Source organism: Colias eurytheme, chromosome 29 (assembly GCF_061535395.1).
Source record: "Colias eurytheme isolate Ceu_HAF_F1 chromosome 29, ilColEury1 Martin Lab GWU primary, whole genome shotgun sequence".
NCBI lineage: Eukaryota > Metazoa > Arthropoda > Insecta > Lepidoptera > Pieridae > Colias > Colias eurytheme.
Window position 1 is genome coordinate 3245009 of NC_143008.1, and position 26742 is coordinate 3271750.

At 38.8% G+C, this 26742-nt stretch overlaps 2 protein-coding genes across 8 annotated transcripts in view; one reads left to right on the plus strand and one right to left on the minus strand.

Moving 5' to 3' along the window:
* The window catches only part of LOC149896138 (UDP-glucosyltransferase 2-like), a 35137-nt gene extending 19698 nt beyond the window's left edge, over nt 1-15439 (plus strand). Inside the window, exons 6-9 of the mRNA XM_090118099.1 lie at nt 12380-12599; nt 13643-13862; nt 14562-14665; nt 15195-15439. Of these exons, the coding sequence (XP_089974225.1) occupies nt 12380-12599; nt 13643-13862; nt 14562-14665; nt 15195-15364 (714 nt within the window). The 3' untranslated portion in view covers nt 15365-15439. The remainder of the gene's footprint in view (nt 1-12379; nt 12600-13642; nt 13863-14561; nt 14666-15194) is intronic.
* A 906-nt stretch (nt 15440-16345) lies between these two features.
* The window catches only part of LOC149896141 (UDP-glucosyltransferase 2-like), a 31511-nt gene continuing 21114 nt past the window's right edge, over nt 16346-26742 (minus strand). For all 7 annotated transcript variants that reach the window (XM_090118358.1, XM_090118361.1, XM_090118360.1 and 4 more), the window contains exons 6-10: nt 20269-20488; nt 19525-19744; nt 18858-19077; nt 18438-18541; nt 16346-17878 (exon numbers count right to left, since the gene is read on the minus strand). In XM_090118358.1, coding sequence (XP_089974484.1) covers nt 17709-17878; nt 18438-18541; nt 18858-19077; nt 19525-19744; nt 20269-20488 — 934 coding nt within the window. In that variant the 3' untranslated portion in view covers nt 16346-17708. The remainder of the gene's footprint in view (nt 17879-18437; nt 18542-18857; nt 19078-19524; nt 19745-20268; nt 20489-26742) is intronic.

The following is a 26742-nucleotide window of genomic DNA, read 5'->3' on the forward strand; positions in this document are numbered from 1 at the left end:
CATGGATTTTTGACACGTGTAGAGATGTCTTTACTGAAATCATATCAATTGTTTTCGATAATCGATAATATTTTATATAGAAATGAAATCGATTTGAATAAAGTACCAAAATTAGTTTTTTCGGCATTTCGCCAACAATTAACTAAGGAAACTTAGCAAACAACAGCAACAAAAAGTCAACAATAACAATTAGTAACAATAACAGAATACCACGTAAAGTATCATTATAAAAATGCAACTTGTATGCATTCGTACAGACGATTGACTCGATTGACAAACGATCACAAGATGGGCGCCGATTATATGATTTTCCAACTCTATGATTTTTCAACGATCCATTTCATGTACACAAATTGCGTAGGTATTATATTTTTGTGTTATTTTATTTTATTTTTCATTATATTAAACTAAACAATACTGTTTTCGATTTATAAGTTTAAGATGTTTTATTTTTATATTTTTGGCAATAATTCCGCCATAAAATAAAAATATTATGCACTAAAATTATTTTGGCGTTTTAAACATAAACTACGTAATTCGGAACACGATGAAGTGTCACAGGAATCATCATAGGTGAAAAGGACTATAATTAATGTATTGTAGAGCCATTTTAATAGGCAACATTTGACAGTTCAACAAAATTCAACAACGTAACCTAGTAACGACAACATAGAATAACATGATATTTCGTTTTGTTAGAACTGCACATTTGTTTAACTTTTTTCAATTACGATTACATATTTATAATAATAATGACCGATAGAAGTAATTTTAGGACTTGATTTTACTGATAAACCATTCTAAACATAATGAACAATTTCTGATTTAAAGAACTGACGTCGCTACAATTTTGTGTCAATAAACCTTTTTTCTTTTTAAATACCAGAGACGTTACTCTAAAAATCGAAATCTGACATCTAGAATCGAATGCATTGATTACTTGGGAATAAAAATTATCATAAATTATTGACATGTGTTTCAAGTTCGATTGACAAATGTTTCAAGTCCGTATCGAATAATTCACTTTAATCGATGTTTTTAAGCAGGTTACCACCCTATGGGAGTATTCAGAGAGAAAGCTTGAAACTTATAAGCGCCTATCGGCGCCTGTCATGTTCATATATTTTCCTGCGCGGGTTGACAGCACTGACAGGAAAATATATGAACATGACAAGCGCCGACAAGCGCCTACAAGTTTCAAGCTTTCTTTCTGAATACGCCCTATGAAGATAAAATTGATAGACGTCAAATGTTGCCTATTAAATTGGCTCTACTATAACTATGTTAAGGACACGTCCACTGGCCTTGATTTTGACCCACTTTAAACGGACAGATTTAATTCAAACTTTGTAAACTTATCAAGGTTCGATGACAGCATATTATTTTATGAGCCAGAATTCTAACCTTTGTTAACTTCTTCAATACTAGCTTCCGCCCGCGGCTTCGCCCGCGTGGTGTTTTGATAAAAGGTAGCCTATGTTCTTTCTCACGGTCTAAAGATTGTCTGTGCCAAATTTCATCAAAATCGGATACTTTCGCATTTATACCTAATATTAGTAGGGATAGGTAATATTTTCAAGAAATCATATTCAAATAAGTTCAGCCGTTTGGGGATACGATTACACAAGCAGACACATACTTTATCATGATAAAAATTTAGAAAGAAAGAAAGAAACATTTATTTATCAAGGACAGCACAACACACACACACATAAAATGATAAAACATAAAGAACCGTAAGAGATAAATAAGAAAGCACCACGACAAGAAAATAGCAACAATAACACTAAAATTAATAACATAAAAAAAAAGCACGTAGAGAAAATAAAATTGACAATCAGTATTATTATTAAGGTTTGTCATACGATCCTGACAAAAAGGAGACAGCTCAGCATATGCTGCAACGTTCTGGAACATTGCCAGCGCTGTTTTTCAGTGCCCCCCTTTATAATTATGAAGGCTTCGAGTTGGGACGAAAGGAGTAACTTAGGTTTACATATATACATAAATACACAAAAAAAATAAAATAAATGAGATATATGTAATAACTTATAGATAGGTACGACGATACAACGCGACTAACGACGAATATAAATACATAATAAATACACAAATAATGAATATTTCAGGACAATTATCACGTAAATTTAATATATATAAATACCACTAAAACTGGATTTGGTGAGCTAATAATATACTTTTAAATTTAGATTTAAAAGTATATAGTGTTCGTAGATTCCGTAACGGTGGTGGCAAGTTGTTCCAGCATTTAGTGGCGTTATATTTAAAGCTACCCTTAAAACAAGCGGAATGGTGTTTGGGTACGAGGAGTTTATGTGCAGCATCCCTGGTGTTGTATTTGGTGTTTTGTTCACTCCTCCAGATAAGTTTTTCGAACAGATAGTGAGGCGATTCTGTTTTGACAACACCAAAGAGAAGGGATGCAAAGTGCAATTGCCTGCGGTGCTCCATGTTTAGACATCGCGCATTATTAAGATAGGGCGTGATGTGATCCCTCGGTGGGACATTCCAGCAGAACCGTGCACATGCGTTCTGCATTCGCTGGATTACACGTTTTGTGCGACCTAATAACCGGTGTCCATACATAACATCCATATAATTGAACTTTGATAGAACTAGACTATCACATAATTTGAGTCTGAGACTGGGTTCAATATATTGTCTGATGCGATATAAAACCTTAAGTCTATAGAAACAATTAGCTGCTGTAATGCTAATGTACTTCTCAAATCTCAGATTCTCATCAAAAATGATGCCCAGGTTTCTAACCTCCTCAACACGCTGTATAGGTACCCCGTCTATGCATAAAAATACTGATGGCAGCTTATTTTTTATTATTTTGACAGTAGAGGGGGTTCCGAGTATCATATATTTGGTCTTATTACATCTGTTTGTGTTCACTTTTATAACCAACTAGCAAACCCGGCGAACTCCGTTTCGCCACCAGAGACACCTTTTCTTTGCTATAAACCTCACGGAGCCCGAGACCTTTCCAACGAATGCAAAACCGTGGAAATCGGTTCGTGCGTTCTGGAGTTATAGCGTCAGGAAGGAAAACTCGACTTATTTTTATATACTTAGTAGAAAGATAAATACTATTATCAAAAATGAAATAAAGTGCCGTTAAATATTATAAGTAGGTATACTTATAGGTCAACTAGCAATGCCCTGCGGTTTTACCCACATAGCGATAGTGATGTCGTGACAGTGAAAAGTCTACTATAGGTCGGACTATAGGTTTAATTTTTAATCACATGAAAATCACCTTTACCCCGTCCCGCACTACGGCCTGCTCATTGTATTGAACAGTATACCTACTATTTTCTGTAGATTGACACTTTTAAAAATTCGTTATATCTTTTGAATGGAATATCCAATTTTTTTCATTTAAAAAGTATTTTGCTGGTATTGAAACAGTCTATAATAAAACATCATTTAATGGGATAAGGATTAATATATGTGTATGGGTAACATGGTTTGATTACTGTCGGCACTTCTATTTACTTTGAAAACGTAAAAAAGTTGTTGTAGTAACATAACTACTGAAGATGGATATATGGTATCGCGGACTTTCTTGTAGATATTGATCCATTCTATAATACCGTAGAACATTTTTTTGTTCTATCTTCAATAGATTCCGCAGCGCACGCGATGACAGAAGTTTTATTGAGGAATTTTTTACACCTTGGGTTACATTATTGCATTTTTGGTAAGGATCTTTTTTTTTCAAAATGCAATATAGCCTATGTTGCTCAGTGAAGATGCAGCTTTCTAATGGTGAAAGAATTTTTGAAATCGGTCCAGTAGTTTATGCGTGAAAACCATACATACATACATACTTACATAATTACAAACTTTTCCTCTTTATAATATTAGTATAGATTATATTATGTAGAAGTATAGCTGATGTTGGACAATTATAGCAGGCAAAAATTAAGCAATACACCTACCAAAACATTTTTTTTAATAAAATCACACTTTGTTTTTTTTTATTTTGATTATCGATTGATTAATGAATAAAATTTTATTTTTAAATTATTCCTTTTCGCTTTGAACCATGTATTAAATTCTGTGATTAAATTCATGACACAGATAGCACAGAACTTTGAAATTAAAAAATAGAATAAACAGTGAATGACGATGGATGATCTTCACTTTGACGATGGTGCCGACCTGCGGGTCTATGGGCGGCGGCGGCCGCGGCGACTCGCTCCTCTCTCTGGTCGCGTTCGCGTTCAACCCCGTCTGTTGGCGCGCCAAGCAGCCGCTCCTTCATCTCGTGGATGTTTAAGCCGGGTATCCACTTAGGTTCGCCGTGGATTGCGAACACTGTGTGCTCCGCGAACGTGAACGTGTACAGTGTACACACTTAGCTGCAACATCAGTGCTCCTGTCGGAGCGCTAAATTCCGCGCTCCGGTCTCCAATCGACACACGACAGACGGTCGGTGCAAACATGCCGCCTCCAGAATTAGTAGGAAGTGCAGCTTTTATTTTTTACATTATATTGTGATGGAATACAAACGACCTCATCGATTTTGGCAAGCTAATATGTATAAGGGAAGAAAAAATAATGAAATAATGCATATATTCATCATTTCACCGGACCACTCCATGTTCGCGAACTTAACAAACACACGCTCGCGTCCACGAACAAACTGCGCTCCCCTTTGAGTTCGCGCAAAAAACCGCTTCCGGAGCGCTCCGCCGTGCTCCGATCGTGCTCCAGTCGCGCTCCGCGATCACGACGTATCCATTATGTTTGGTTTGCGGAGCGGGCGCATTCGCAAACCACGGCGAACCTAAGTGGATACCCGGCTTTAACAAACACACGCTCGCGTCCACGAACAATCTGCGCTCCCCTTTGAGTTCGCGCAAAAAACCGCTTCCGGAGCGCTCCGCCGCGGCCGTGCTCCGATCGTGCTCCAGTCGCGCTCCGCGATCACGACGTATCCATTATGTTTGGTTTGCGGAGCGGGCGCATTCGCAAACCACGGCGAACCTAAGTGGATACCCGGCTTAAGGGCAACGCTGCATCGCGATGTAGAACTCGCGGACGCGCACCTGGATATATTTATTTATTTACTAGCTTCCGCCCGCGACTCCGTCCGCGCGGATTTCGGTCTTCGCGTGGATGGTTTATTTCTCCATTTTGTGTAACTCTGACAATAACATCTTATAAATATCTATTGGACTTAAATACGGCTAGGCCTATAATAATACCCAACGTGTGTTCGCTGTTCTACAGAACAACGTCTATGGATAAAACTGAAAAATTAAGATTATTTTTTTTCTTCGTATTTTTTCAGGATAAAAAGTATCCTATTTTACGCCCAGGATAATAAGGTATAATTATACCAAGTTTCATCGAAATCGAACCGTTAGTTTTCACGTGATGTCTTCACATACAGACAGACAGACAGACAGACAAAAATTTTTTTAATCACATATTTGGGTTTGGTATCGATCCAGTAACACCCCCTGCTATTTATTTTTTCAATATTTTCAATGTACAGAATTGACCCTTCTACAGATTTATTATATGTACCTATAGATTTATACCTACTCTTTATTGTGCTACCAAAATACATAAAATACAAACAAAACTTATTCTAAAAGAAAAACAGCACAGAAGGCGGCCTTATCACTTAAGAGTGATCTCTTCCAGGCAACCAACTGATAGAAGGATAAATAATAAACTAGAAATAGGAGGTAGGTAGGTAGAAACTAGAAAGTATACGCAAAGATAAATAATTAGTAATGTTATACAAGGATAACAAAAATATTATTAAATAAAGATTATAAATTTAATAAACTAAATACTATAAAACAAACAATATATATATACATTTAAGAACACTTTTATTTAAAGAAAAATAAAAATCATCTCAGAGAAAAATGCCATGTCGAGTATCAAGTAGCTTCGGTCAGTGAATATAGATGTCGCTACTACACGCTATTGAGAAGAATTGAATCGCGCTAGCAAAGTTTTTTGTTGTATAATGATATAATTTTCGAAGAATGAAGGACGCAGTGGTTCCGTTCGGTTCCGTTCAGGTTAGGGCCTCGGTCAGCGGTCGGTGGACATCGCTTCTCGGTCTTTTGGTCTTGTCGTTTGTTCTTGGTCGTTTGGTCTCTCGTTCTCAGCGTTCTGCTCGCTGATCAATAAATAATTAATTAATTGATTAATTAAAATCAATTAATTAATTGAATAATTTGGTAATTCAGATATAAATAATTTATTTGTTTATTTCTGAATTATGAAATTTTAAAAGTTGCGATTGCAACCCCGGATGTAAATAAACACATCCTAAAGTCATGCCGCCGCCGAGCGTGCCGCCGCTGCCGCAGCGACGCGCGACTCGTCCGCGCGCACTGGGCCGCAGGGTCTATAGTCGGTCGGTTGCCGCACTTGAAATGGGCCTGGACGCCATTGCCGCTTCCGGCCAGGCCGCAATTGTGGCCCGTTCAACTGCAACCGGCCGGCTTCCTGTGTTGGTGTCGGAACCTCAGTCAGGAGCTGGCGATGAATCGTTCCTGGCGAGTCCACTGACGTTATCGCCGGCCCGATCCACCGAATCTATCACATCAAGTGCTCGCTCGATCACACCGAGTCGTCGACAGGCCCCGGCATGCGACGCCACTCTAATGCCGGGCACTTTGAAGCGCGCCGCACAGGCACCACTGCCGCGCACCCCGCGCTTCCCCGCCCCTTTACCGGGTATTCCGGTGGGACGCTTTCCCTCCCCTCCACATAGAGTAGGAGAAAAAGCCATCACAGCATCCTCGTCTCCGCCTACGCTGAATATGCCGATGATGTCACCGGGTTCTCCTATGGAGACCGGGACAACTGGCCCCTCTTACGCGGCCATGGCCGCGTCTCCTAAATCTCCAGCGCCCACACCCTCCACCTCCTCCGCCGTCGTTGCGCCCGCCGCGACCAGCAAGACTATGACTGCGACCGATACTGCTGCTTCTGTTTCCCCCTCTGCTGCTGCCGGCACTGCAAACGCCGCGCCACCTACCAAACAGCCCAACCGCTACCCCCCTCTTATAGTGGAGACACTGCCCGACTGGCCGACCCACTTTAGGGAGCTAAAAAAGGTCCTCGGGCACACTCCTAATGGACGTCCATTTGGCAAGGGTGTCCGTTTTATACCAAAGACAGACCAGGAGTTCCGACTCATCCAGCGCTATCTTACGCAGCTGGAGAGCAGCACCGGAATCTCTTGGTTCTGCTACTCGCTGCCCGCTGAGAGAAGCGTGAAAGTAGCGATCCGTGGTCTGCCGGCTAACACAGAACCGGCACTAGTGGAGACAGAGCTGCGCGAGCTCGGGTTTATTCCGGAACACGTGCGTGCAATCCCTGCTCGTCCAGGTAGGCCGGGCTGTCTGATGTTCGCGCAACTGCAGCGGACTCCGGACCTCATCCCAGGCATTTATGAGGTGAGCGAACTGCTCTGTATGCCTGGGATCACAATTGAGGCATGGCGCGGCAGAAAGGGGCCAGCGCAATGCCATCGATGCCAGCAATTCAGGCATTCCTCCCAAAATTGCCACCGGCCAATAGCCTGTGTGCGTTGCGGTGACAACCACCCGGCAAAGGAATGCCAGCGTCCGCGCGAGGAACCACCAACGTGCGCCAACTGCGGCGGCGCCCACACGGCTAATAACGCGACCTGTCCGATATTCCGGAAGGAGACGCGCAACCGCCGAGCGGGCACCGTCGCACGCACTGCTACAAATGCGCGCGCGCCCGCAACTGAAGCCGATGCACCTGGCTCGCTCATGGCTGCTGCCAACCAGCCAGGTCCGACAGCTAAACGCCGCCGTAAGCGTGGCAAACGCACCCAAACGCGGCCGCCAGCAGCACAGCCTGCGGCGCCACATTCGGCAGCGCCAACCACTGCTCCACCTACTGTTCTGCCGGTAGCATCTACCTCTAGGCCGCGCTCTGCACCACCAGTTGCGCCGCAGCCTACGCAGCGTAGCAAGAAGTCCAAGCCCTCCGTGGTCGCCGCCCCCATACAGGGGACGAAGGCGAAGCGTGTGATGCCGCTGGACCCCAGACTGACTAAGGTTATCAGCACTCTTAATCAGGTGCTGGTGGCTATCCAAGAACAGCGTGACCCAATACCGCTGATCTTGGGCTGCATCGCGGAGCTCTGTGCCTCTTATGTCTGAGCTCCGCATCGCATTTTGGAACGCCGACGGGCTCTCAGCGCAAAAAGCCCGTCTCTTCAAAACCTTGCTCTGTCAACGTCAAGTGGATATCGGCCTGGTTAACGAAACACACCTCCGACCGGTAGGCAAGTTGAAGGTCTCCGGATACTATGTCTACCGGGAGGACCACACCTCGCCGATCGGGACTGCTTACAGGGGATTAGCAGTCCTGGTCCGTCGGAATGTCATTCACCAACTACTTCCAGTACCTCAGTTACAGTCGTCGTACGCCCTCGGCGTAGAAATCTGTGTAGACCGCCAGCCCACTCGTGTGTTCGCCTTTTACAAGCCGCCGCAGAATCGACTCGCAGTGGCTGATGTCCGAACCTTGCTGGACTCGCCGCTGCCCACGATCCTCGCTGGCGACTTCAATGCGAAACACACGGCGTGGAACTCCAACACCGTAAGCCCGGACGGCAGACGCCTCCTGGACGACGCAGACCGCCACGGCTACGAAGTGCTAGGACCAGAGGTCCCAACGCACTACCCGTACTGTGCAGCCCACACACCGGACGTCATCGACATAGCAGTTGCTCGTGGCCTCGCCGCCGCGCCGTCGCTTGACGTCCTGGATGACCACCTCATTTCAGACCACCAAGCCGTCCTCATGACGCTGACACTGTCTCCGATGACAACATCAATGCCCTCTCCGAAACATCGCCAGGACTGGAGAATCTTCGCCGAACACATGGCTGAACATTCTCCGTCCTTTAGAGTCGAGAGCCCTGCAGACGTCGACCGACTCGCCACGGACTTCAGCGCAGTCTTGTCCAATGCGCTTCGCGAGTCCAGACTCGATGCTGCATCCACTCGCAAGAAACCCCAGCTCCCTGCCTATATACAAGCGATGTTAGAGGAGAAGAGGAAGCTGCGAAGACTATGGCAAAATCTGCGATGCCCGACCATGAAGACGCGGCTAAACGCTCTGGCAGCCAAGATTTCAGACGCACTGGAAACGGTAGCAGTCGAATCTTGGCACACCGCCATCGAGCGAGCCGGCGATGACTGGTCCGGCATGCACCGCCTTTGCCGCCAGCTCTCCAGGAAGCCCCCTCCGATTAGACCCCTCATGGCCGGTGACGGAACCCCACGTTACCGCGCCGAGGATCGAGCGGAGATTTTTGCAGACTTCCTGGAGACGCAGTTTACGCCTAATCCGACCGCGAATGTGCAGCACGTAGAGACCATCGAGCGACAGGTGAAGGATTACTTCGAACCGCCGATACCACCGACAGAAGACCCCGTCGTGTTCTCTCCTGGACGAGTCCAAAGGATGATTCGACGAACTAAACTACGCAAAGCCCCCGGCCCGGACCGAGTCACCAATGAAGCCCTGCGTCACCTTCCTCCGCGAGCCATCGCGACGCTGACGCGGCTCTTTAACGGAATCCTCCGTACCGGGCACTTTCCATCTCCGTGGAAGCTCGGCCGAGTCATCCTAATTCCCAAACAAGGTAAAAATATCTTGCTACCCGAGAGCTACCGTCCCATCACCCTTCTGTCGTCAACCTCGAAAGTCTTCGAGAAGCTACTGCTGCTGCACATGACGCCCCACCTTCAGCCACGCGACGAACAGTTCGGTTTCCGCGCCGAACACTCCACCACTCTACAAGTGGCGAGAGTACTGCACCACCTCGCTGCCGCCTACAACAAGCGAGAACAATCGGTTGCAGTACTCCTCGATATGGAGAAAGCGTTCGACCGCGTATGGCACACCGGACTCATCTACAAGCTGTCCACGTCTACTACTCCGCGTCGAGTAGTTAAGACTGTGGCCACCTTCCTGCAAGACAGACGTTTTCAAGTGGCGGTTGAAAATGCTCTGTCCACAGAGCGCCCCATCCGAGCCGGTGTGCCCCAGGGAAGCTGCCTGTCGCCCGTCTGCTATAGCAGATACACGGACGACATCCCAGTCGCTGGCGGAGCCATCCTAGCGTTGTATGCCGACGACGCTGCGCTTATTACCACTTCGCTGAACGCCAAGCATGCATCGGTAAAGATGCAGCGAGCACTGGATGCACTTCCCTCATGGCTGGAGGACTGGAGACTCAAGGTCAACGTGGGGAAAACTCAGGCGATTTCCATCGGACGGGCGCGCCTCCTGCCGCCCCCGGTGTCTCTCATGGGCGAGAATGTCGAATGGTCACCGACGGCCAAGTACCTTGGTGTGACCATTGACAAGACACTCTCGATGCGGCCCCATGTGAAGAACGTGGTTGCCCAGACGCGCGCCGTGCGGAACATACTCCGCCCCATGCTGGCGTCTCACCTGCCTCTCCGTACGAAGCTGTGCATTTACAAAGCCTACGTTCGCACGCGACTCACCTATGCGGCCCCTGCGTGGTTCGCGCTGACCAATGAGACGGACCGCAAGTCGCTGCGAGCGCAGCAGTCGCTAGCGCTCCGCACCATCTCCGGAGCACCACGCTTCGTACGGAATCAGGTCATCTCCAGGGACCTGCGCATGGAGAGCCTGGACGATTTCGTTCGTCGCCTGAGTTCCTCTATGTTCGCGCGCGCCGACGGAGCGCGATCCCAGCATTTGCAGGGCATCGCGCCATACCATCGGAGACCGCCGGACATAAGAGGCCTACCACGTGACCTAGTCTCCTAGGACACGACCGCTTCCTCGCCGCTGGCTGATGGGCGCCCCCCGGCACCTTGCCGGCGGGCTCGACCTCGCTAAGTGGCGGGTGGCTTCACCCACGGACATTCCTCCCTGCAGCAGCTAGCAGATCGCCCGCGATAACACGCGGGCTCGATCGCACTGCAGCAGGACACCTCCCGGACACGACACCTCGGACCATTAGGTCCCACCCAGTGCCCCGCCTGTAGTTGCAGGCGGCGTTGCTACCACTGAAAGGGGCCGTCGCCCCGAACAGTTACCCCGAGGCCTGTGAAGGCCTGCGTGGAAGACCCCGCGATCGAAGGACGCAGTTATCTTTATATACCCCTAATGAAAATTTTTGAAAAATCTGACATTTAGTCAGATTTTATTTATTTATCTACCTACAGTCTACACGTTTCTATAAGTATGTACTATGTATATTGTATGTAATATAATATTTACTTAAAAATATATGAAGTATATATTTAATTACTATTTGTATTCGTTTGTAGTTTTCATTTAACTGCATACGATTTTCGCATAATAATTTATTTTCATATTAGCTTTCCGCCCGCGGCTTCGCCCGCGTTTTCAAAGAAAAACCCGTTCCCGTAGGATTTCCGGGATAAAACCTATCCTATGTCCTTTCTCGGGTATCAAAATATCTCTATACCGAATTTCATGCAAATTGGTTCAGTAGTTAAGGCGTGATTGAGTAACAGACAGACAGACAGAGTTACTTTCGCATTTATAATATTATATAGTATGGAAGTATCAATCAATTTGTTGTTTTATTTACTACTTGCTTTCCGCCCGCGGCTTCGCCCGCTTCGTCTAAAACATAATAAATTATATACTAAAACCTTCCTCTGGAATCACTCTATCTATTAAAAAAACCGTATCAAAATCCGTTGCGTAGTTTTAAAGATTTAACCATACATGTCCCTAACATAGGGACAGAGAAAGCGACTTTGTTTTATACTACCTATGTAGTGATGATCATGTCGTAATTAGTAAGTATGTAGGTATTTATTAATACATTACATAGTTTACTTTGCTGTTTTGTTTGATATCAATAACTAGCTGTGCCCTGCGGTTTTACCCGCGTGGCTCCGCTCCTGTTGGTCTTAGCGTGATGATATTATTTATGTAGTCTATAGCCTTCCTCGATGAATGGGCTATCTAACACCGAAAGAATTTTTCAAATGGGACCAGTAGTTCCTGAGATTAGCGCGTTCAAACAAACAAACAACAAACAAACTCTTCAGCTTTATAATATTAGTATAGATAAGGATGTACTGCGTACATAGCAACAGACAGATATCGAAAAACGTCTTTGTTTTATACGTCTCGGTTTATTCAGCTCATATTGTTCTTAGCGTGATGATATTAAGCCTATAGACTTCCTCGATAATTAATGGTCTATCCTTAATTTTTCTGATATTAACGTATTCAACGAAACTAACAAACTTTTCAGCCTTATAACATTGGTACAGCTATGTAGTGATTAAGAAATTCTTCCTTCCAGGACCTTCAAGACCTCCTGGATTCTTCCACTCAAGGCTTTATCTACTTCAGCATGGGCTCCGTAGTCAAGTCTTCTCAAGTCAACGAGAAGACCAGGAAAGACCTAATAGAACTATTCGGCAGCTTAAAGCAGATAGTTCTTTGGAAATTTGACGAGGATATTAAAGGGTTGCCAAAGAACGTCCATATACGAAATTGGTTGCCGCAGTCTAGTATACTTGGTGAGATGGAGTAGTTTCTAACTCGCTATTATCAGCTTCACCTGTATGTGTGTATCCGACTCCTTTAGATTTTGAACCACTCTAAACGCACAGATTTAGTTTAGACTTATCAAGGATCGGTGATACAATTTTAATAAACCATTTTTTATCTCGCTTTTATTAGCTTCACCCGTATGTTTGTAAACGACTCCTTTTTTTAGACTCGATTTTAAACCGCTTTAAACACAGATTTAGTTTAAACTTTGTAGACTTATCAAGGATCGGTGACAATACAATAATTTCATGTAGTAAACCATATTATTATGTCTAATGGCATACTTACTATTAGGTTTTGTGTTACATGCTTATTAAGTTATAATAGGTATTATGTCGAAGGCAAAGAACAGAACAAGTCAAAAATATCTTTACTGTAAGTAAGGCACAAATATCTTTACGAAATAGCCAGAATAAATTTGATAAACTTTATCACTAGATCTAAAGCAACATAATAAAACTATAGTACTTATGTTTAAATTTCTAATCGTACACGAGTAATATAAACCTTCATAAGCAAAACAAATACGATACTAATATGGTATTTCCGTCATGTGAATGTCGGTTTAAATGCGTTGTTTCACACTATTATCTATATTAGCAATGATATTATATAAGTAAAAAGACTTAGAAAAAGGTAACCAACATAATATACGCGCTTCAAAAGATTAGATGTCAAAGTGAGATGGCATGTTTCAACTGTAATGAGTGAAAATGAGCCAAGAAAAATGAGCCAATTATGTATTAACCATATTTTTTTTTGTCCTAGTTCTAGTTCTTTGTTCCGTGGAATTTTTTCAGGTCCCTGACTTTATTTTAACCAACATCCAAAGAGAATTTGACTTTTATTCATTATTTTACAATTTAGAAACTCCTTTTTGAGATCTTTTAAAAAATACAACGTAACGCCGTACCGCGGCAAAATCTAAAGACGCTCGTTCGAAGCCCGCCTCATGATTGAATCTTCATAATTTATAATGCTACCAAAGTAAAAATCCCCCTTTTTACAGCGCACCCCAACATAAAAGTCTTCATAACCCATGGTGGGTTGCTCAGTGTTATAGAATCCCTAGAATATGGGGTGCCGTTACTAGCTATACCTGTGTTCGGAGACCAGCCGGGCAATGTGCAACGCAGTGTGGCCGCTGGTCACGCTCTGAAGGTGGACTTCTCTCCAGATATGACTCCAGCATTGAAGACGGCGTTGGACGAAATGTTGACCAATGATAAGTATGTAGTTTTTATCTTTGTCAATCCTATCCTATCCTACTAATATTATAAATGCGATAGTTTGTGAGGATGTGTATGTGTGTGTTTGTTACTCTTTCACGCAAATACTACTGAACCGATTACAATGAAATTAAGCACACATATAGAGGGTAACTTGTATTTACACATAGGATAGGTTTTATCCCGGAAATCCCACGGGAACGGGAACAATGCGGGTTTTTCTTTGAAAACGCGGGCGAAGCCTCGGGCGGAAAACTAGTGTCTCATAATATATATAGAGGTAGTGTAAGGAGTGACAGTTTGAAGGCAGGATTTTTTAGACAAGCAGTTTAGAAAATCTACGCCGCACAATAGAAAGAACTCCGCCAAAATCTTAAACAGGAATGTCGGAATAAAGAAAAAGGATCTACATTTATATGCGCTAGACACGGCACATAATATTATTATAGGTTTATGATGAAATAATTCGTACAAATTGGTTTCCAATATAGTCATTTATTTGAAAGAAAGAAAGAAAGAAAGAAAAAACATTTATTTCTAGATAATATTTGTATTGCAAAAATTGTAATCACTGTGTTATAATAAAAAAAATTATGAAAATTATTGAGAGGTGGTCAAGGACATCCGGATGGAACGAATTTCCTTTCTCTATGAGAGTGAGAGATAGATATGAGATATATAGATTTTTTCGTTTTTCAGGTATTACAAAAAGGCGAAATTCCTCTCAAACGTGTTTTTGAAACGGCCGACACATCCATCAGAGCTGATAACGTATTACATCGAAATAGCCATTGAGAGTAAAGGTAAGCACAATTAATTGGTGAAAACAGAATTAAAATCGGTGCAGTAATTTTTGAGGTTTCGACGAACAGACTGATAGGCAGACGCGACGGACCCGCGGCTCCGCATGCATTGACAAAGGAAAACTAGTATAGTACCCGTTCTCATGGGTTTTCTGGGATAAATGTTAAGCCATTTTTTAGTCTTCAAACTATCCTTGTACCAAATTTCATCGTAATCGGTTCAGTAGTTAAGGCGTGAAGAAGAGACAGGTAAACAGAGGGAAAGACGGAATAGTTTCACATTTATACTATTACTTAGGATTTGGATAACTACTATCAAACTAATTTAAAGACTTGTACCACGCTTTCAAAGCTTCACCTGTATGTTTGTATGTAACCGACTCCTTTAGACTCCATTTTGACCTACTTTAAACGGATAGATTTAATTCAAACTTTGTACTTATCAAGGATCGGTAACAATACAATAATTGTATAAGATTAAAGCGTAATTTTATTATTTAACTATATCAATTATTTTATATTGTTCTAGGTGCCTACCATCTTCGTTCGCCCGTCAAACTATACAAGTGGTACGAATTATGGATGCTGGATATAGCCTTAGTTATTTTAATTATTTTATACATAGTTTACTTTGTAATTAAAACGATTATCAAGTTCCTGAAACAAAAACTTAGTTCTAGTAAGAAGAAAACTCAGTAATTGTACTTGGATAGATATATTTAGTACCTAAATATGTATAAAGTGATAATAATTGTAATAAAATAATATATAAAATATATATAGTGTATTTTTTTTGGTTTCCTTTTATATATTTTTGATAAAAATGAAAATCTGATTTTAATTCATTATTGTGTATATTATTGTTCTACGCCTAACATAAAATTATAGCAAATCAACTAGGAGTGTTTATTTGTTATAATTTAAGCATAGGCGACTATTAAACATAAATATACGTACTACGACAAAATTGCCGGGACATCTACTCTACTCTATTTAATAATTGAGAGAAAAGTATGAGAGTCAAAATCTGTAGTTACATTGAAGATATTTGGAATACCATTTCGGAAGGCTAAACTGAAACATGACCCAACCATAACCAACGAACACAACTAGGTATAGATTGTCTAATCTAAAAATGAACGCCCCTCCACTAAACTTAATTGTTTCAATGTGTGAGGACAAATAATTATTGAACCACTTTATATGTGTGCGCGCGTCGATTCTACTGCAAACTTTGACACTCGCGCACTGATTTGTCAACTAATCGGGCGATCAGTTCAGGTGCCTAGCATTGTATGGCGGGGAGAGCGCGCTATGTACGGAATGACACGTCCGTTCTGTCGTGCATCGCGTCATTTATGCACTAGTTGGCCAACTGGTCCTGTCGTTCGGGCATGGACGGGACTGGAGGACTGAACGACCAATGAGGCAGACCAATTTGTGTGTATTGCGTCTATACACGTACTTTGAATGTGAGCGTAAACACAGTGGAGGGGCGATCATTTTTAGATTCGACAATCTCTACAAATATTTTGATTTTGTTCATCCTAAGTACTAAGGTTCAATTGTTTTACTTGACATTTGAGTCTTCGGTCAAAATAGGTTCAATTTTAAAATTATGTAAGTGAAATTACGGAACATTCAAGAAGAAATAAAACACAAAAATACAGTACCTAACTAATTAGTTATGTTTATTTCGTTATTATTACAACAATTATAAATAACACAACTCCATACACTCCTCATATAAAATGTTATTTACTTACATCACATTATACCAAATTCCAGATATTTTATCACATTCGTATTTTCATAAAATCCATTTGAAAAATTAAATTATTATCCTTTTATTTTGTAATTTAAGATTATTATGTAGGTACATTCACATTAAATGCTGCAATATTAGGTAAGTAACTATGTAATTATATTGTATTTTATTTATTTTTGAAACAGAGGAAAAAACAGATAATCATAAACATTTACATGCCATGATTATAGATAAAAATTATTGTTATAATAATTATTATTGTTTTATTATAAAATAATAAAATTTTGCGCGTCAAAACAATAATAATTATTGTTCGAAAAAAAATGTGCGATTTATCAAATTAACATAGAATTAATAACGTTTAATAATTTTTGCATATTCTCTGATCTAGGTTTAATTCACTTAATATCTAATTATTGTGTTCGTAAAATTTTTAATTAAAGATCTAATCAAATTATCTACCTACAAAAACAAGGCAAATAACATATGATAAAAACATTTCAAATTATCTCTTGGCTGTAAATCTAGTGCAAAGTCTTTTATTTAGAAATCTCAAATAGTTATATCTTTTAAACCATATTATCAAAACTTCATACTTTGGAAATTACTTAGGAATTACTGTATTTTTTAAAGGTATCTATTTCACTGGCTTTGTTATTAGTAATAAATATAAAAATTGCTCTATACATATTATAAATATTTAAATGCAGATAACTAGTAAAAATCTGTTTAAAACGTACAAGATATCTTTTGAATTTACTAAGATTATGTTGTGCTTTATCTAAGAATTATTTAATTGGATTATCTAATTAATTAATTGGATTATCTATTGGTTCGACAGCAAAACCCAATTTTGTATTTTTAAAAGTTCAACTGTCACTGTCAAAATGACATTTCACGCATGTAAAAAATGTGTTACTCTCTTCCGTGATTTTTCCTCAGCACAGAGTATTAAGTTGCTGCATTATAATCGTAGTCATTGAAATTAAAGATCAATTTTGATTTGTGCATACATGACACTGGACACTGGCAGAATCGGTCTCTACTGGGGTCGGGAAGGTCATAAACAAAAAGAAGAAGAAGAAATGTATTACAGACGAAATGTTTTCTGTCTAAAGATAGATATACTAATTGGCACATCGAATTATATGTTTCCTATATCCTTTTAATAAAATTTATTCTAAAATATGAATACCTATTTAGTATTGCATCAATACGTCATTTTTTTAGATTGTGTGGTTGTTCTTTGACGAACTGTAGCTTATAAATAAACATTTAATTCTTCTTCTGTTTCTTACTCTTGTCTTTGCTCATAAACGATGTTATAACTTTCTTGATAGTAAAGAAAATAACGAACAATACAGCTAGAATTACAAATATTATGTCTAACATCCAGTTTTCATACCACGTGTACTGATTCACTGATGATCGGAGATGGTAAGCACCTGAAAATATTAAAGAATAAATTAGTTCTTCATAAAAAAATGTGTGTTCTGACTTCTGAGTAATATTTGTCTGGACATTTCTAATTAAGTATATCAGGAAATTGTCAAATTAACGAAAAATAGATAAAACCATTTTCAAAGCGGTCGTTACCGCGTGTTCAATTTTTGCTGAAAAGATCGCCTCCAAAACTTTTTACTTTTGGAAGCGTTCACAAACCAACCGCATTTATTTAGGCAATCCCAAACGGGATACCAAAATGATTAGTCTATTTTACTTGGTAAAAAGTAGTTTATTCCAAAACTGTATAAAAAATTAAATTCGGTCCAGTAGTTTAAAAAAAGATAACATCGTTATTATTTTAAAGTGACAAAAGAAAAAAACCTAACGTCTATAATAAAAATAATAAAATAATAAAAATCTTTATTGACATAATAATTGTACAGGTCTAGATAATGAATCCTTCGACTCCTGAACTAGTTAAAACTGTGTCTATACATTGTTCTTTTCAATAATAGGTATATGTACTTATAATAATTTATTTAAACTATAAGTACTTACCCTTGCTTTCAATTGCCAATTCAATGTAATATGTGATCAGGTCGGCGGGCTTTGTAGGCCGGTTGCGGAATAACTTCGAAAGGAATTTCGCCTTGTTGTAATAACTGTAAGAAAAACGAAATATTGAGAATTCATCAGTTAGTGACCTAACCTAAAAGTGAAGTCCCAGTAGTGAGGTAAGGGGCAGATGCATTATACATCTGTTTCACTGATCGATTTTCTTTAGGGACAAGTAGGTGATCAGCCTTCTGTGTCCTACCAGACCGAGACATTTTTTTTTCTTCGTCTCCACCGGGAATTGAACTCAGGACCCCTCGGTGCTACGCTCACGCGTCACCACTGTACCAAGGAGGCGGTCAACCTAACCAAACCAACACGTAAAATATCTCACAATCACTTCCTGCAAAATCTTCAACTCACCTATCATTGCTCATCATTTCATTCAAAGCGGTCTTCAGTTCCGGACCCATATCCTCAGAGAACTCAACCTTCAGACCATGACCGGCTACCAAAGTGCGGTGGGCGTTAGCTGGCTGGTCTCCAAACACCGGTATCGATAGTAAGGGTACCCCATATTGTAAGGATTCCAGGGTACTGAGAAGACCACCGTGGGTTATGAATAACTTGACGTTAGGGTGGGCTAAAAAGTTAAAAATGGATAAGATTAATACAGACTCTAATCATAGGTAATGTAATATAGAATTTCAGGATAACACGATGATTCCTGAAAATGAGAGCATTTATTTTGGGTAATAGAGTTTTTTTGACATGATTTTTGATTTGAACTAAGTGCGGAAGTTTCGAATCAAAAATAAATACCTATTTATGGCCCAATTATTTTAAACGCGACGTTATTAGAACACGTTTTATAATAATAATCTCAAGAAATGGTGATTTAGTTATAAGTTTAAATTAATAACACCACTACAGGCTTTCCAAAAATTTTCTTGCTCTTCTTTGAAGAAACTTGTATAAAAACCAGTCGAAATTAATTCTACATAATATGTCCATTCAAAAATGTATATCTAAAAAATGTCTGCTTTAATAAATCAACATATCAACATAAGTTATCCAAGAAATTACTTACCAAGTATACTAGACTGTGGCATCCAAGATCTCAGATGAATATTCTTCGGTAGACCCTCGATTTTCTCCTCGAACTTCCAGAGAACAGTCTGTTTCAGTTCACCGAACATTTTGACCAGGTCTCTTCTGATTTTTTCTTTTATTTGTGACGCTTTCAATACGGATCCCATGCTGAAGTAGATGACGCCTTGTGGGGAAGCATCTAGGAGTTCTTGCAGATCCTGGATATAGGTAAGGTAAGGTAACGATAAAAAATATTTAGTAAAAAATCGTATCTTTGTAGTTATGTAATCTATAGAAGTACATCTAAATATGAAAATTCTTTCGGTACCAGAAAGCTGTACTATTCAAAAGTGTCTTACACTATCTTTTAAGCCCGGTGAAACTATAGCAAACGATTTTTTTTATTAATAAAATTACAGTCTATGACCAACTTTTTAATAATATGCCCCCATATTATCATGATGCAGTATTGCTTCCAGTGTGGAAGAAGGACAACACTATATAGGTCGTCACTGTCTTACTGCTTTAAGACATTATACAAAACTAGCTGTGCTCCACGGTTTTACCCGCAGTGCTCCGCTCCTGTTGGTCATAGCATAATGGTATATAGCTATAACCTTCCTCGATGAATAGGCTATCTAACACTGAAAGAATTTTTCAAATCGGACCAGTAGTTCCCGAGATAAGAGCGTTCAAACAAACAAACTCTTCAGCTTTAAAATATTAGTATAGATAAACTCACCTTTGGTAGAGGAGGTGTATTAGCATCAATATGATACCCGGCTATATCAATCACATTTGGTGGTAAGCTCCTAGTGGGTGCAAAAGAGGGGTGCGAGTTGACGAGCAAGATGGATACATTCCTGTGAGCCTCCTCAAAGGGGGGGAGAGCCACGTTCCTAGCTTTGGCTATGGGACCGAATTTGGACTCGTAAATGGCCTTTTGGGCGGGAAAGTTTCTCCTAAAAATGGAAGTTGTTGTTAGTGACAGAAAAAATATAAAAATACAGTGAATTGACACAGTTAGAATTCTGAGACTGGTGGCTCAATAGCGTAAATCTTAATATATATAAATCTCGTGTCACAATGTTTGTCCTCAATGGACTCCTAAACCACTTAACCGATGTGCAGTTCGATCCAACTTGAGAGATAGGATAGTTTAAGGTGATTGCAACGATCTGTTCCCAGCCAATATCCCGCTAGATGGCGCTGAATTCTACATTTCTAGTTTATTTGAGTTTTTGCGTAATTGGAATAGTCATCAAACCTAGGAATAGTCATGGCGGTTACTGAATATTATATTTTATTGAAATATGTTATATCATTGCCTTAAAATCCACCCAATTCGGTAAAATTATGCGTTTTAACATCTGTCATTGCATACAGGGTCGTTTACACACACAGACGTATACAAAAATGATAAAGATTTAACTCTAGATGGCGTGAATGTAAAGCGCGTCACACACGGTGAAGATACTACCTATAATATTTTATCTAATCTAGTAATATTTTATATTACAGTATCTTAAGGTATCCGGTATCAGCGTTCTGACCATCATTTTTCTTTTTTCGCTGTAGAACCGCCATCCTGTTACAAATGACCCACAAAGGAGAATGACCACGGGTGGTATCGGTAAAATTTTAGTTGTGCCACGTATTCGTTATATTGTTAATTCCTATTTGTATTTATAATGATCATATGTATCAATATTAAGTCTTAATTAAACCGGATAAATTGAAATAATAGTAAAAGTAAAAGTTTTTCTTTTGAAACATGTATGAACTTTCGCATTAGTAGGAAGTAGGATTGTTATAAAAATAAAAGTTATATTTGTTGGCGTAAACTATTTTATTGTAATTTTGGGAAATAAATAATGTCAAAATTGATTACCTACAATAAAACGCAGTTTTATTTTATTACCTACATTACACTATTGTTTTTTTTTTATCAAAACATGTATTTGAAGTAGCAAATATGATATTATGCTGATCCAAGCATTTTCACTCAAAACTAATATCACTAATGATTTGTAAAAGTAAATTATTTCAAAATACATTTCATAACCAACAAGTAAGAATAATTATTCATACAACAACAAATCAAAAACACTATTTACTATGGAAAAAAAACCAGGAAGGTGAAAAACATATTTACGATTTCGATGCACTCGACTTTTAGTAAAATAATAGGTAAAAATATTATTATGGTTTTGATCACAGACATATCTGTGGTTTTGATTTTAGCTACTAGTATCAGAAAGCTGCGTGTTCAATGCACGTCGGGGTCCCACAACTGTGGAGGAATGAAGGTAGAATACCTCCATCGAATAAGTGAAGTTTCTCGACATACTCGATTTGCCGGCCGGCCTCAATGAAGATTGTCCGAAAGTTGTATATGTGCTCTGTAACGAAAAAATTTCGCTAGCGCGATTCAGAGTGAGGTGTCGTACAATATACCTAATGAAGTTTTTCATCTTTTTATTTTACTACAAATACAAAATAAAAATTAAACAATGGTAATGTAAATTCTAAACAAACTACTACCAAAATACAATTAGAACAAAAATCATTTGACTTGTTTATTTCACCCAGAGGCCAGAGGCGGCTCGTGACAAAATTGTATAGGTGTTCACTTGAAATAAAACAACGAAAATACAATAGCGTTCGGGATGATTTATTACAAAAAAACCGGCCAAGTGCGAGTCGGGCTCGCGCACAAAGGGTTCCGTAGCAGCAAATATAATAAATTACAGTTAAATCAACCTATCTCAAAAACTATAAGAGATACTTTGATCAAACCAAAAATCGTTGAAAGAGTTAATTAGCATGCATCACCTCTATTTTTTTTAGAATTTTATACCCCGTAGTTATAAAAATAGAGGGGGGGGGACATACTTTTTACGACTTTGAGAGCTGATATCTCAAAAACCGTTCACTTTAAGAAAAATGTTTTTTAGAAAACTTTATATCATTTTAAAAGACCTTTCCATTGATACCCCACACGGGTATGTACATCGAAAAAAAAAATTTCATCCCTCAGTTACATGTATGGGGGGCCCCACCCCCAATTCTTTTTTTTACTATTTAGTGTCATATTTTTGTAGCGGTTCATACAACACATATTCCCATCAAATTTCATCACTGTAGTACTTATAGTTTCCGAGTAAATCGGCTGTGACAGACGGACAGACGGACAGACGGACAGACGGACATGACGAAACTATAAGGGTTCCGTTTTTGCCATTTTGGCTACGGAACCCTAAAAATGAGCACCACATTTTATAAATGTCTATAACACTAAAAATTACAAAGTACAGGCTATTTCAAAACGAATTCAATGACTAGGTATCAATAATTAGTAAATCACCGAATTTGCATTCGCGAGCGTAGGTATCCATAGTGTTTGTCACTGACGGTCACTGACCTCTATAACTTATAGTTATAGAGGTCAGTGGTGTTTGTTGTGTAAACATGTATGTATTTGAGTAGTTAGTAGCATATTATATTCTGAATTTCTGATCCATGCCTATTCACTCAAAACTAATAACACTAATGATTTGTAACAGTAAATTATTTCAATAGGTAGGTATTTGAACATTTCCCAACAAGACGTAAGAATAATTATTCGTAGGTATACAAGATACAATAACAAATCTAATACACTATTTATTATTTTATTATTTACTAGCGGTCCGCCCCGGCTTCGCCCGTGGTACATGTTTACGTTTTCTCTCCATAAGAAGTAATAGCTAGAGAGCTAGCGCAAAGCTACCTGTATGTATTTGACCAGACCTGGATTTTTGTGTGTTGATTCCCCTATACCTACTATACATGAGATGAGGAGTCACTAAGCCCAGAGTGGTGGACGGGGCGCGCGCTTAGGTAAGACAGGTGGAAATTTTTGGCGAACTTTGAAACTAGGGATGTAACGATACATGATTTTGCCGATACGATACCGATACCGATATTTTTAGTAATGTATCGGCGATACCGATACCGATACCGATATCGATGGCTTGGTAGAAAAATAAATATGTAGTGAATTATGCATAAAAAGTTACCAACATTTAACAGAGACAACTGTTAATCGTATTCTTTTAAATAAAAATGCCAAATCAAAAAACAACAAAACCATTTATTTTAGTATTATTATTTTACGAAGTCAGTTAAACTTTAAGTAATACACATACAATCAGTACCTAATAAAAGTTTACTATTCTGCCATCCTTTAACTAGAAAGCCGTTAAGCCCACGAAGTGAGTTTCGAGTAAATGGCAAAAAACACGGAAATCGTTATTTCTTAAAAATTATGACACTTACAATAATTATTGTGAGATACATCGATCGACATTTAATTATATATAAATATTAGTTTTTACCCAGATACTGTTATAATTTATTTTTAAATTCACTTTTTCTCGTTTAGTTCAGCATATAATCTGAAAATTTTAACTATTTACTGGACAAGCGTAACCATAGCGACTTTTTAGCTAAGTAATTTAGTATTTTTATTTTCATTTTGTGATTTATTTTATTTAGTAATAAAATGCTTACCTAAAACGTCGTTAAGCTACTATAACTACTTTTAAGCTATGACTTTCGTTTTAATTTAAATTTCAAAAACTTTATAATCAGCGTTTAAGGGTTTTTGGATGACTAAATTACTCTTTTAAGTTTTCGATAAAATTAACCTTTATTTCTCGTCATGTTCACGTTTATTTCATTACAGTGGCTCATTAAGGGGTTAAGATTGAGATAAATCTTCTCCCTTTCTTTTTTGGAACCGTATATTCATTTAGAACTGCAATTTTAACGTTATTTTATAAATATTCTTCTGCGAAGCCATCATATGAGTCACGGATATGTGAGTACATATAGAACCACAAACAATGTAAACATAAATCGTTTCCTGAAAAAAAAAATTAAGACTTGTGCACAAGGTTTTTGAAAAAATACACCCTGGTTTCAATAGGGCTTCAAGCTCTTAAATGTGGGATGCTCTTAATAAATAATGTAGAACCGCTTATCAAATGATTAGAAGACTCTTTCATCCACATTCAGAAAATATAATATACCAGAATATGTGGAAAATAGCAGGAGGTAGAAAACTTTTTATTTGCTACAATGTAAAAAATACAAATCTTAATAATCTAATACATATAAAGATAAGAAAAAATAGCAATAGTTGCAAAATGGACTCCCCGTCAGCGGGTCAAAGGTAGTGTACTCCTAACAATTTTTGTATCACCATCTCTAGTACATTGCTTGACAGTCGATTACTAATTCCACCCAAGGGGTAAATTACATAATTAATAAATAGTTTTAAAAATTAAATAGTACAGACTGTCTTTCTTCTCTTTCTCGGTTACAGAGACAAATCAGAGTCTAAACAGAGAAGTACGATTGAAAGTTCGCACTGTCGTAACCATTACCTACCAAATTTTCGTAACTTTAACTTGTTATATTTTCCGTAATTTAGCTGCTAGATTGTTTAAAACTTAGTAAACCTGATCAGAAACAATACGTTTTGTAAAAGAAAATCAAAAACAATCGGTACTCTGCTTGGGAGCGACATTATTTCATCATCACTCTCATCCCCAAAACTGATGCATCACCAGAATCGGATAACTGCCTTTTAGCTAAAAAATGAGGGTTAGCTGCTTTGTAGCTAAGCAAAAAAGTGTTATTAGAATTTTTCCTAAATAAAATTACTTAACTAAAAAAGCGTTAAGGGCGAGTAACTGCAAATAAGGTAAGGATTTCCATTGGAATCGTTATATGAAAGCATATCATATTTAAAAACGTTATCACGTTAAAAATTAAAAAAATTCAAAATTATTTATTTCTTTCCTTTACATAGACAAATTTGTGATTGGAACACTCCTAGTAAGCAAATAAAATGCTTGTGTCAGGAGGTTCCGCTCTTCCTTAAAAAAATATCGGTATCGGTTGATTTATTATCGGCGATACCGATATATCGGCTTGCCGATATATCGGCCGATATATCGGCATCGGTATCGGTATCGTTACATCCCTATTTGAAACCATTTGACCACGTCTGCCATTTTGATATTTGAAAATAGATTATTATTACTATCGGAAAATAACAATGGCAGACCATTATCACGCGGATAACATTCTGGCAGACACTTATGAAAGTGCTGAAAAAAATACAATTTTGAAAGTATTTGACCAGATCTGCCATTCATATATTTTATTTATTAGGGTCTTAAAAACTTATTTTCGAAACGGCAGACATTTTCATTGCGTACAGACTTCAGCAGACAACAAAACTTTACAGACTTGACGCATGCATTTATGTTGAAATGTTCATTCATCATCACTATCGTATGGCGTTGTGTGACTCGTCTTCATAATCCATTGAATCGGATTCTGTAAAAGTAAAACGTAAATTATATAATAAAAGAAATGAGTCATTATAAACTTACCTAGTAAGGCAATGCCTTTGATGTCGCACGATGCCGCCGCGCCGCCAGTGTAGGTACTTCTGCTGCTACATGAAAATATGCTAGGGTTGCAACAAATGGGAAATAAAACAATTGTGATTATTACTATTATGATGTAATCATTTATTCATATTATGTACATTCAAAACAATTGCTATTATTAAATCTGATGTAATTATTTTTTCATAAATATATAATTATTATTAATTACATAATATATTGCACTGTGAAATATTTACGTATCACTTTATTTTTGATGTTCTTAATTGTCTTTTATAAAATTTAAGTGACGCATTCGCATTGGGATCAACAATCCGATAAGAAAAGAATGGAGACAACATATACATAGCTTTGATTTCAATTCTACAGATACAAAATATACAATCTATCTAAAATGATACAACGGATGTTTCCTGCGTTTTCTCGTCAAAATACCGAAACAACGTAATTATTGTATAGTAGTTGGGCGTGAAAGTAAAAAAACAAATGAAAAGTGTTTTCCATATGATTATTTATTAAATTTACGCGATTAAGAATAATTTCAACGATACAATTTAGTAACCGAGAATTCAGAGAATTAAAGAAAATACCTGCCTGATCATTTTATCAAACTCTAAAAGAATTATGGTTATTTCGCATCACTCGGTTTATTAGTTTGGTAATAATTATTAAAGGTAGTTACAACCCTAGCCATTGAGTCGAACGGTAGGCAACACAATATCGACTTTGTGCGGGTACATATGGTACAT